At 44.7% G+C, this 12,999-nt stretch overlaps 1 protein-coding gene across 1 annotated transcript; it reads right to left on the reverse strand.

Moving 5' to 3' along the window:
• Positions 1–317: 317 nt before the first annotated feature.
• LOC123192008 (protein FLOWERING LOCUS T-like) lies at positions 318–1,596 on the reverse strand. Its single transcript, XM_044604500.1, has 5 exons — positions 1,557–1,596; positions 1,155–1,357; positions 971–1,032; positions 718–758; positions 318–544 (listed from the first exon to the last, which is right to left on the reverse strand). Exons 1-5 carry the CDS (start codon positions 1,594–1,596, stop codon positions 318–320), a joined length of 573 nt encoding a protein of 190 aa, XP_044460435.1.
• Between the last annotated feature and the right edge of the window lie 11,403 nt (positions 1,597–12,999).

Raw genomic sequence — 12,999 nt, forward strand, 5'->3', positions numbered from 1 at the left:
AAGGGCATAACATATTGTTTCACAATATAAAAATATATATTAGAGAAAGCATTATTCATTTGCCAACAACAACACGTATATTATGATTATTAAATGTTTAAGCCATGCACCAAGTACACGGTATATTCCGGCACAAGTAGGTACTGCCGATCGAGATGGCCAGTATTACACAGTGTCACAGTATGTGTATCTGAAGCAGCTATATATCTAGCTTACTACATATATTTATTCCTTTATTTATATATTTAGTGTGACACGTTTGGATGGAGCGATCGCGCGCTTGTACGTACTACGTAGTGCCAGACAGCTTGCTCGATTCACCTGTACCTCCGGCCACCGCAGCTGCCCTCCCTCTGGCAGTTGAAGTAGGCGGCGGCCACCGGAGCACCGAGGCCGTAGCACTCGGCCAGGTCCCTGGTGATGAAGTTGGAGCGCCACCCTGGCGCGTAGATGGCCTGCCGCGCTGCCTGCCGGAACACGACGAATGCCACACGGTGGATCCCCGCCGTCGGCTGCGGCTTCTCGTACGCCACCACCTCGGTTCCTGCATGCAGGCATGCACACACGCAAAAAGTTTGATTAATGGTTCCCACTTGACTATCTGTTTTTCGCTAGGAAAGGCAGTTGGAGAGAATAATTGACATGGTACATGTACTCTGTAAATTAGCTTCTTTTTGCGGAATTAAATCGAAGCAATTAGCTTAATCCGATTCTTACCGCGGCTCACGTCACCTCCATCTGGTATGTCTGTCACCATCCTGAATGTAGTCAAGAAATTAAACCGAAGCAATTAGCTTAATCCGATATACCAGTATATATAGCAGTACTAGTAAATATATACATACACTAATGATTATATATTTTTCTCACGAAATGGTTAGCACACAAAGTGCAAGCATGGCATGCACGACGAAAAACAAAGGTACCTAGCTAAGGGTAAAGCTAGCTAAATCAGCCAGCATGCACGTACCAATGGAGGTACTCCCGTTGGGAAGGGTTAGTTGGGCTGGGTACATCAGGGTCGACCATCACCTGAAACATGGCACATGCATGTCAGTCATGCAACGCATATGCATGTTAAAACTAACGACGTGCATGCATGCGTGATTTCATGCAACCAAATGATGCATGCGTGGAGACGTATGGCCACTCACGAGCGTGTAGAGTGACCCGCGGCGTCCTGTGATCCGCACCGTCGGCTGGTTCTCCACCTGCGACGGCCTCAGCTCGGACCCGTTGGTGATCTCCCTGTTGCCGTACATCACCCTCAGCTGCGCCGCCATGTCGAAGTAGTCGACCACGTCGCCGACGATCCTCCCCACGATCAGCGGATCCCTCGACGCCATGCTCGACTTAACTAACCTTGCTTATGTTTAGGTTAGATGCTTGAGTTCTGCCTTACGTGGAAGCTTGGTGTGGTATATGCAGCGGCGTACGTACTGCTATTTATAGGCGTTCCGGTGAAGTCCCCTCGCACAAGTTCTTAGTGTGAGCACGGCTCAAAAGATACGAGGTGTGGTGTGCCTTTTGGCCAATCCTAGACTGATCACAAGTACCTGAAAGATACCGGACTGTAAAAGTGTTGACGAGCGACATCGTAGAATCTGTGGCAGCTCCATCGGTTATGATCGGACGGATGACATGTTGCCGCCACAGAGTTTGGATTGTGATCCGACGAATGAAAATCGTTGCCACTTTGCACCAAGTGGGATAGGGGCTTCTTGGAATCTGATAACTTTCTGCACTGGTACATCTCAATCTTTTAGGCCTAGATAGTGGAAAGGGGCCGTTTGGAGTTATAATCTGCACCTCGACAAAATCTGAAGCTACCGTGCCAAAAAATAAAATACAATTCTTCTTTCTTCTTACAAGATACATCCAATACAACTACTGGAGTACATCTTCAACATTCTCCTACTCAACATAGTGTGGAATACATTCTTGACAGGAAACTAGCGCTAAGGGTCAGCACAAGCCGTGTGGTAGCTGGAATGCAAAAATAACGTTGGGGTTTTGGCTCGCAAGTCACCACCAAATCTGTTGTTCTCCAAAATGAAATGGCCTGGGAAACCCCTGCACCGATAAGGACTTTGAGTTTTTCTATGCCTCTATGACTATCACGGTGGGAGATGGCGCCAAAACGCCTTTTTGGGACTCCCCGTGGCTTCTTGGTTGCAAACCCAAAGATATTGCACCGCTCATCTTCGAGGCCTCGAAAAGAAAAGAATTGGAAGGTCCTGAGACCCTCAAGGGGAACGCTTGGATCCTCAAGATCAACCAAGTCGCGGTTGTCTCCTCCGCCCACATTCGGGAATTCTTCACTATTTGGATGCTCCTAAATGATGTCCACCTGAAAAACCTGAACGAACTCCCCCGCCCACCCCCGCGTCGCCCGTGTCTGGCGACACGGGGGAAACCCTCGCCGCCGTCGAGAGCTCCCCTCCGCCACCAGTACACCCGCTGCGCCGCCGCCGGAGGGACGGCCGGCGAAGCCGCGCCGCGCCCGGGGATGGCGGCGGCGGGGCGATTTCGTTCCTGCACCGGCACCCCCACCCCCGCTGCAGTCCCTCTCCTCCGTCGCCGCCTCCCCGCATCGCTGCTGCCGGTCGGCTGGCGCGGCCGCACCGGGCCTGGGTTGGCTGCGGCGTGTGTGGCGGATGCGCTCGCCCCCCTCCCCGCCCCTTGCGCTGAGGACCCTCCCTCCCACCGGCCCCCAGATCGGATCTGGCGCGCCGCGGACTCCCTCCCCGTCCAGCTGCTGCACCGCGTCCTGCCATCCTGCTCGGCGGCGCGGCCGCGCCCGCGTGTTCCTCCCCCGTCCGCCTCTGCCACCCCATTGGTGCAGCCCCCCTTCTTGCTGTTGTCCGTTGGGTTGGCAAGGCCCTTGGGGGAGTTGGCCGGGGCTCGGTCCTGCCTCGGTGCAGGCCACCCTCCGTCCTCGACGGCGTCTCTTCCGAGCTACGGTGACGACCCCTGCTTGTGTGTGGTCACGGCGATCCTCGACTAGTCCGGTGTAGTTTTCGCAGTGGATCTTTGTCGACACCGCTCCGGTCCCGACATCCATGGACCTGCGTTCTCCAGTGTCCTTGGTCTGCCGGCGTCCTTTACCAGCGCGGTTTCGGCCCCGGTGCACCAACGGTTGCGTCCCTTCCAGCCTCGGTTCGCCGGAGTTCGGGTGGCTTCGCCTCCGGCAGCACGGATCCGCGTTCTCTTCCAGCTCCGGATTGCTGGTTGCGTCGGCTGCCTTCCTTCCATCCACGTCGGCTCTCTACACTGCTGCCTCTCCGATCCCATCCACCTACGAGCCATGTCGGCTCCAAAGCTTGTGTTTTTGTTGGCGGCAGGTGCAGCCCCACCCCCCTTCCTAGGTTTCAGTCGATGTGCAGGTTGGCTCCGGCATCTTCGGATCTTGACCTGGTGGCTTTGGGATCGCTCGGACTCAGGCCAGGCGAAATCCATGCTCGGCTTGCCGATGCTGGCAGCGACGACGCTCGCGGGTGTCGTTTTCCTTTCTGGAGGCGCTGCCAAGGCCTTTATCCGTGCCCCTCTACTAGCATCAGGGGAAACCCTAGGTCCGGTTCACCGGATCGGATGGCGGCGGCGTCACTACGTCGTTCCCCCTTCTTGAAGGCGTCATCTTGCTCGCTCGTGGTGTCCCCGGTGTTGGATTTGAAGATGTTTGACGTCATGCTGCTTCGGTCTGCTCCTCTAGTTTTAGGCTTGGTGGGTTTAGTTGTGTTCCTTACTCTGTTGGGCTGAGCACCCTGTCTCTCTATGCTCCGGGCACCATGTTCATGCCTCTTTGCGTTCATGTCATGAGTTGTACCCCTTGTTGTACTCATTCTTCTCTTTCTATCAATGAAAAGATACGCAATCTTTGCGTATTCGCAAAAAAATAAATGATGTCCACCTTCATGAGAAATCGAAGATACCATCGTCTGGAAGCACGCGAACGATGGGATATACACGGCGGTCACCGCACACAAGGCTCAATTCTAGGCTTGAGTCCTTCCCCTTTTGACTGTATGGTTTGGAAGGCATGAGCACCTCCAGATGTTATATTCTTTGCGTGGTTGGCAATGCAAGATAGGATTTGGACAGCCAATCATTTATAGCAATGAGGTTGGCCAAATTGTGGCCTCCGCAAGCTTTGCAATAGGGAGCAAGAAACGGGTGCCCACATTTTCTTCAAGTGCTGCTTTACGATTCGGATATAGAAGTCTCTCATTGAGAGGCTTGGTCTCGCACACATGGATACATCCGAGTGGCACATGGATGAATCCTTCTACGAATGGTGGGACAAGAGAACTGATAATCGCAACCCCAATCGGCAAGCTTTGACTTTTGTCACCATGCTTGTCTCGTGGACCATTTGGAATGAAAGAAATGCACGGGTATTCCGTCATAAGAGTGTGCCAACGACCGTCCTACTCACCGCCAAGCTTTTGGTGACCGTGGGCGCAAAAAAATTAGGAGATATTCTTGTGGGCGAGTAATTCCCATGCTGTACCTGTGGGTGTTGTAAAACTCTAAACTCTATTCTCTCCTTATTTAATAGATGAGGCAAATCTTATGCTTCCGTTTAAAAAAATGAAATATTGAGAAATCAATTACCATCAAGGGGCATACAAACATATCTACTAACCTCTATGTTATTCCATATGATGCTGATCATCCTGTTACACGTTACAATTTCTCAGGCATGCCTATCTCTCAGGCAACTGAGATTTTGCTAGATCTTAGTAAATATGGTACAAAATTAAGCTAGCAATCACCATCAAAATAACCCTAGCAAAATTCAGCAAAATGGATCCAATGGGCTATGTGCTCAACTAGGGTTCAATAAGTTCTTAGACAACCGAGAATTCGGCATTCTGTAGTTCTTTCAATAGTACATAGCAGCACAAGTTTTGACATGACGATATTTCTAATGGCGCGCCTATGATACACTCTTACATATGATACATTCTATTACATACGGGACGGCCGAGGAAATCGTGAGCCATAAGCCTAGAGGAAGAACTGTTTGTGATGCATGTTCGTCTATGATTGTGCTTTAAAATGGGTCTTGTGTGAGAAATTGTCTCTCATGGTTTTATCGGCCACTTATAATACAATTTGAATGGGTTAATTTAGGGACCTCATGTGGGCGACCGTCTTTGCTTCCTAACTACCTTTGATGGCTACCTTAATTGGCCGATAACCTGCTATATTTTCCAAAACAGAGGCAAAAGAGCCTCATCGATTAATTAAGAAGAAGAGAGTTTCCTAATTAATTAACAGAGAACCAGGCAAAAACCGATCAGGCAAACCACACTTGATGCATGAAACACCACAGCTAAACAAGTGGCCCAACAAAACACTCTCAACACACGACAACTGCAAACCCAGACGCCCGCTATGATGCTATATACTCTCTAGATCCCAGCTAGGTGGTTCGGTACCCGCCCATCATTGATCCTTCGAGCTACTTAAGTTCAACCCACAACTGCATGCTTCTCCAGAATCTGATATGTTTCCCAGAAAGCACCGCAACTTGGCGGCCTTGTGTCGAATTTTCACCATTTGAGCACTTTGGGTGTTGATTGTACACCAACTACTTCTTGGTGTCCAAAGTTACTAATTTTGACTATTGCCAATTCTTGTATTTTTTTTCTCTGATTATGTATTTGGGTAGTTTATGCTAGAGATGGGAAGTATTGAGGGTGGGGTGGGGTAGATTTGTGGGAGAGGGGCAATATTTTGTTATTTTACTTATGTTTATGATATACTCCCTCCGTCCCAAAATAAATGTCTTGACCTTAGTACAATTTTTTGTATTAAAGTTAGTACAAAGTTGAGACACTTATTTTGGGACGGAGGGAGTACTAGATAATTGCCCGTGCATTGCAATGGGGACATAAATATTCTAGTAGATTAGTAGTATGTGATTCATGTCCTATTTATTGTTAATAAAAGTGTTTAAAAAGGATTTTATTTGGTAAACATTTATTGACTTACCAAAGAAATTTTTATTTAAATTCAATAAGATGTGGACCGGTTGAGGCGGTTTTCCATCAAAACAGGTGAGAAAAAGCAAAAGGGGCAGGGACCAAAAGGGAAAATGGGAGGAACTTGGACAAAGGGTCGAGTGTAAATCTAGGAGGTGAAACAGGGAACCTTAGGTCTTTCTTAGATATATAGGAATTTGGTATAAAATGGGTAGTTGGCAAAACTGGGGAGTGGGGAGGGAGGAGAAATTGAGGTTTGTATAGTTTTTTTTTTGTCTTAGTAATGTTATAGTCGTATGTGCTACCTACATAATGGACCGAAGCTGGATATACGGTGGAAAGAAAAACCACATACTTAGTCCAACGCCTACCGGAATCAATTCATTGATCAAACTTCTTTGGTACACACTTATGATCCAGGTAAAGTAACGAACTTCAACATCATCTCTCATTTGGTCGTTTCTCCGGGAAACCATACATGTTTGCACTAGAGCTCCTGGTACACCGATTGCACTATTCTCCGTAGCAGGGCTTAACGCTTCAGAAGACTTCTATATATCAATGGATGAACACAACATATAATCCCCCCTTCCGGTTTAGAGGGCATATCTCAAACATAAAAAGATAATAATTCTAAGGCTCATTGTATTCGGAACATGCATATATAGCTATGTCCATATTAAATTCTGTCAGATTCTTGTTCTCAATGTATAATATACTGATGCATGAAGGAGCAAGAGAGTCATGCATGTAGCATTAACGTGTTGTCTAGCACATAAGTAGTTCATCCTTAGTTGATGTGATTTGTAAGATGAGCCCAATAAACAAGAAAGGAGTATCTAACCATATTATATCATTTCAAATCTAAATTTGAAACATAGTCCGAGACAACAACAAAAAGGATAAATATCAACGTTAATACTCCTTCCATTTCACAATGTAGTGCGTATATATTTTTTGAGAAGTTAAACTTTGAGCAAGTTTGTAGAGAGAAAAAAAATACATCTAGAATAGCAAATACGTATTCTGAGATAGTACATCACAAGACATACTTTAGTATTTTATATATTTTGTATTGTTGATATAAATAGTTTTCTCAGTAAACTTGGTCAAAACTTACAAAGCTTGACTTTTTAGAAAATATATATGCACTATATTATGGAACGGCGAGAGTAATGGGTAATCCAAATCGGGCAATGAATTTGACCCATTTCAAAAATGAATAATGTCTACAGAAAACTAGACATCAATTTTAAATAAAGATAAAACTCAGGCTGGCTAGCCCACCACCCATGGTGCTACCTAGTATGAAATGAACCCGGGTGACTGCTATATCTACCAGATCTTTTTGGGCCAGAAAGAAAGACCTTCTCTTGACCAGTGACCATGTACCCAGACGGTGGTGCGATATATACACAAGATGCATAGTACGTAATTTTGGCACCATCGTCAGGACAGGACTGTTCCAATCGCCGCACATTCTTGAATATATCGCACCGCCGGGGGAAACCAGCGACCGAATCCACGACGATTTTGCATCCCTTCGTTGCCGACAGGAGCCCCGGACTGTACAGCACGTGCGCTGGCTGCAAATCCAAGAGGAATAAGCTGGAGCTCGACGGCGACGGGAGAATGATTAGATGAGAGCGACTACAGATCGATGGTCAGTCATGCAAGTTGCAAACAGAATTTATGCGTGATCCCACGATGGGGCACGTGACGCGTCTGCGCAGGGCATGCAGCAGCAGCTCCCCCGCTTGCTCGTCGATTTGCCGACGGCAGCTTTTTTCGATCTATGCACACGCACCACTCATAGGAATCCTGCGTGGTTGGGTCCGGTGAGCGAGAGAATTGACCTAGGAAACTTCTTTCTCTTCAATAGTACTACTGCACTCACCCTTTTTCAAAATATATACTAGGTGTATAAGTTTCTTCCAAAATCGAAGTTATGAATGGTTGATCAAGTTTAAAGATTTCAAAATATAAGGTGCATAATTTTTGTCTAGAGTCAAAGTTTTGTTGGTTTTTTCAAGTTTAAGAATAAAAGATTATTTCTACAAATATGGTCAAATTTGCTACACTTTGACGTAAGGGCATCTCCAACACCGACCCTCAAACCTCTGCAACCGTCCGTACCACGAAAGCCATCCAACTCTGACCTGTATCAGTCTGCGGGGCGGTTCCGACGTGATTTCTCCAGTAAACCGGAGACAAAGTGGGGTAAGTTGATACGCCTCCAACGTATCTATAATGCTTTATTGTTCCATGTTGTTATGTTATCAATCCTGAATGTTTTATATACATTTACTAGCAACTTTATATCATTTTTTAAGACTAACCTATTGACATAATGCCCAGTGTCAGTTGCTGTTTTTTTACTTTGCGAAATATCAATACCAAATGCCACGAAATATTTTGTACATTTTTTTCTGGCAGGAAGACACCTAGGGAGCTTCTGGAGGGCACGAGGGGACGCTCGTGGGGCCCACTAGTCACCAGGGCGCGCCAGGGGCCTCCCATGCGTCCTGGTGAGTAGTGGGGCCCACGGGCACCCCCTTGACCTACCTCCGCCTCTATAAATACTCTAGAATCCCAAAAACTTTAGGGAGCCATCGCGGCCGGCCGTAGACTAGCATAATGTATTAGTGTCGTGGGAATGGAGCTCCGCGTGACCGTACGTGCATATAGTTTTAGCTTTTTAGTTGAAAATATGTCCAAAATGTAACCGTTTTCATCCGGTTTAGATGAAATCCATCATGTTTGTATGAAATTCGGCCGTGTTTGCATAAATTTCATCCAGTTTGTTGAAAAAGAGTTTGAAATGTATGCGGCTAGCATTGGATGTCGACCTTCCGCATCCATGTCCGTGGACTGGCTCCCCCCAGTCCGCAGACGGATGCGGAAGGATTTTTGTTGGTTGCTGTTGGAGATGCCCTAAGAAAAACTTATATGCCTTGTGTTTTAGACGGGCTTCCATTTTACAATGGATCTAGCGTGACTTCTCACGGGCATGAAAATTACCAGGGAACCGGGTATCACCTGACGTGGGTGTGGTATTTATTCATCAATAGATGCAGTTTATGGTTCGATTTGTTGCAAGAGGTAAATATAAATTGCACTCAAATTTATCGAAGTTCAAAACCATATCATACAAGACCACAACTACCTAACTATAACATACAAATTTATTTAGAATTCCCTCTAAATCTTAACATATCTATGTTGAGAACAAACATAGCTTGATTTTTTTTACTTTCATCTGTTTAGTTTTCTCAGTTTTCAAATGTTCATATTTTAGCTTCTTTTTTTACCAGAAACAGTAGGAGTACCTCCCACTGTGTATATATTAAAAAAGGTTAAAAATACTGTACATGGTATTTACAATCCATCCCCCTTTGGGGGAGGCATGAGAAAGTTAAGTTATAAGGAGGCTAGGATGAGTGAGATGGATTGCTTTTGTCCTTCCCTAACCCTATGAATGAGAAGGGAGAAGTCAGCCTTAAGCCTGTCCAGCCAGGATGTTTTCGAGGGTGTGACCCCCCTGAAATGCTTGTTGTTGTGTTCCTTCCATATACTCCAAGCGGCCAGCAAAAATAGCTCCATAAAGAGTGGCCGATTCCAGTCTTCCTTTGCCTTAGAAACGTTTTGTAATCTTGAGTTACTAGGGTGCCAAGAGAGGCCAAGGTGGGACCAGTAGTCAGAGCTGAAATGGCAGTCGAAGAATAGTTGTTCCAATCTTTCTTCAGTTTGCAGGCCACAGAGAATGCAATCATGAACGTTGCGGCCATTTCCCAAGTTTGCCATCAAGATACCTCTGTATGTTGGCATTAACTTGGCCACATCCCTCCACCAGAATGATCCGCAGGGATCAGCAGCATATGGGATTTGATCCGTGTAATATGTCTCCCAACTTAGTTGCACCCAAGGTGTGTCCCAGCCATTGTAAAATTTGTGTAGATATTTTAACAACAAATCATTTCCTTGAATGCGGAGATTGATTACGCCCAGACCTCCACTAGCCTTGGGGCGACACACTGATACATCTCCAACGTATCTATAATTTTTGATTGCTCCATGCTATTATATTATCTATTTTGGATGTTAATGGGCTTTATTTTACACCTTTATATCATTTTTGGGACTAACCTATTAACCGGAGGCCCAACCCAAATTGTTGTTCTTTTTGCCTATTTCAATGTTTCGCAGAAAAGAAATATCAAACGAAGTCCAAACGGAATGAAACCTTCGGGAACGTGATTTTCTCAACAAACGTGATCCAGGAAACTTGGAGTGGGCGTCAAGAAACAATCGAGGAGGCCACGAGGCAGGAGGCGCCTACCCCCCTGGGTGCGCCCCCACCCTCGTGGGCCCCTCGTTGATCCATCGACCTACTTCTTCCTCCTATATAAGTCCACGTACCCCGCAAACATCGAGGAGCACCACGAAAACCTAATTCCACTGCCGCAACCTTCTGTACCCGAGAGATCCCATCTTGGGGCCTTTTTCGGAGCTCTGTCGGAGGGGGCATTGATCACGGAGGGCCTCTACATCAACTCCATGGCCTCTCCGGTGATGTGTGAGTAGTTTACTTCAGACCTTCGGGTCCATAGCTAGTAGCTAGATGGCTTCTTCTCTCTCTTTGGATCTTAATATAAAGTTCTCCTCGATTCTCTTGGAGATCTATTCGATGTAATCTTCTTTTGCGGTGTGTTTGTCGAGATCCGATGAATTGTGGGTTTATGATCCAGATTATCTATGAACAACATTTGATTCTTCTCTGAATTCTTTTATGTATGATTGGTTTATCTTTGCAAGTCTCTTCGAATTATCAGTTTGGTTTGGCCTACTAGATTGATCTTTCTTGCAATGGGAGAAGTTCTTAGCTTTGGGTTCAATCTTACGGTGCTCGATCCCAGTGACAGTAGGGGAAACGACACATATTGTATTGTTGCCATCGAGGATAAAAAGATGGGGTTTATATCATATTGCATGAGTTTATCCCTCTACATCATGTCATCTTGCTTAAGGCGTTACTTTGTTCTTATGAACTTAATACTCTAGATGCATGCTGGATAGCGGTCGATGTGTGGAGTAATAGTAGTAGATGCAGGATTGTTTCGGTCTACTTGTCGCGGACGTGATGCCTATATACATGATCATGCCTAGATATTGTCATAATTATTCGCTTTTCTATCAATTGTTTGACAGTAATTTGTTCACCCACCGTAATACTTATGCTATCTTGAGAGAAGCCACTAGTGAAACCTATGGCCCCTGGGTCTATTTTCCATCATACAAGTTTCCAATCTATTTTATTTTGCAATCTTTAGTTTTAATCTTTATCATAAAAATACCAAAAATATTTATCTTATTATTATTATTATCTCTATCAGATCTCACTCTTGCAAGTGGCCGTGAAGGGATTGACAACCCCTTTATAGTGTTGGTTGCGAGGTTCTTATTTGTTTGTGTAGGTACGAGGTGAGTCGCGCGTGGTCTCCTACTGGATTGATACCTTAGTTCTCAAAAACTGAGAACGTTGCTTTACTGCATCATCCTTTCTCTTCAAGAGAAAACCAACGCACTGCTCAAGAGGTAGCAAGAAGGATTTCTGGCATCGTTGCCGGGGAGATCTATGCCAAGTTAAGACATACCAAGTACCCAACACAACTCTTATCCTTTGCATTACATTATTTGTCATTTGTCTCTCGTTTTCCTCTCCCCCACTTCACCCTTGCCGTTTTATTCGCCCTCTTTTTCTGTTCCCCTTCTCTTTTTCTATTTGCCTCTTTGCATGTTTCTTGTTTGCTTGTGTGTTGGATTGCTCGCTTGTCACGATGGCTCATGATAATATTAAATTGTGTGAATTTGCCAATACCAACAATAATGATTTTATTAGCACTCCGATTGCTCCTCTTACCGATGATGAATCTTGTGAAATTAATACTGCTTTACTGAATCTTGTCATGAAAAATCCGTTTTCTGGCCTTCCTAGTGAAGTTGCCGCTACCCATCTAAACAACTTTGTTGATTTGTGTGATATGCAAAAGAAGAAAGATGTGGATAATGCTATTGTTAAACTTAAGCTATTTTCATTTTCGCTTAGAGATCGTGCTAAAGCTTGGTTTTCGTCTTTGCCTAAAAATAGTATTGATTCATGGAATAAGTGCAAAGATGCTTTTATCTCTAAGTATTTTCCTCGCGCTAAGATTATCTCTCTTAGAAACGATATTATGAATTTTAAGCAACTTGATCATGAACATTTTGCACAATCTTGGGAGAGGATGAAAGTAATGATACATAATTGCCCTACACATGGTTTGGATTTATGGATGATTATACATAATTTTTATGCCGGATTGAATTTTGCTTCTAGAAATCTTTTAGATTCGGCCGCGGGAGGCACTTTTATGGAAATCACTTTAGGATAAGCTACCAAACTCCTAGATAATATTATGGTTAATTATTCTCAATGGCACACTAAAAGATCTACTAGTAAAAAGTGCATGCAATTGAAGAGATTAATGTTTTGAGTGGAAAGATGGATGGACTTATGAAATTCTTTGCTAATAAGAGTGCTCCTACTGATCCTAATGATATGCCTTTGTCTACTTTGATTGAGAATAATAATGAATCTATGGATGCAAATTTTAACTTTTGAAACAAAATCTGTAATTATATTGACATCAAAGTTTTAAATAATGGGATATGAGGAATAGTGGCAGCCTCACTAGCGTACTAAATGGCGCTATAGCGCGCTAAAGCCGCTAAGTTGTACACGACGTTGTTAGCGTGATGTCCCACTAAACACTATAGCACTGATATAGCATATCATTTAAAACTTTGATGGATTGAGATAGATTTTCAATATCTGCTTTGGTATTATATACGAATTCAAGTAAATTGATGCTATGTTATACTCATTGAGAAAAGAATAAATTCATACTCTCACATGTTATACTCATTCAATCTATGCTATCATCTCCTTCACAGAACACAGTTCTGCAGT

This window comes from Triticum aestivum, chromosome 2A (genome assembly GCF_018294505.1).
Source record: "Triticum aestivum cultivar Chinese Spring chromosome 2A, IWGSC CS RefSeq v2.1, whole genome shotgun sequence".
Classification (NCBI taxonomy): Eukaryota; Viridiplantae; Streptophyta; class Magnoliopsida; order Poales; family Poaceae; genus Triticum; species Triticum aestivum.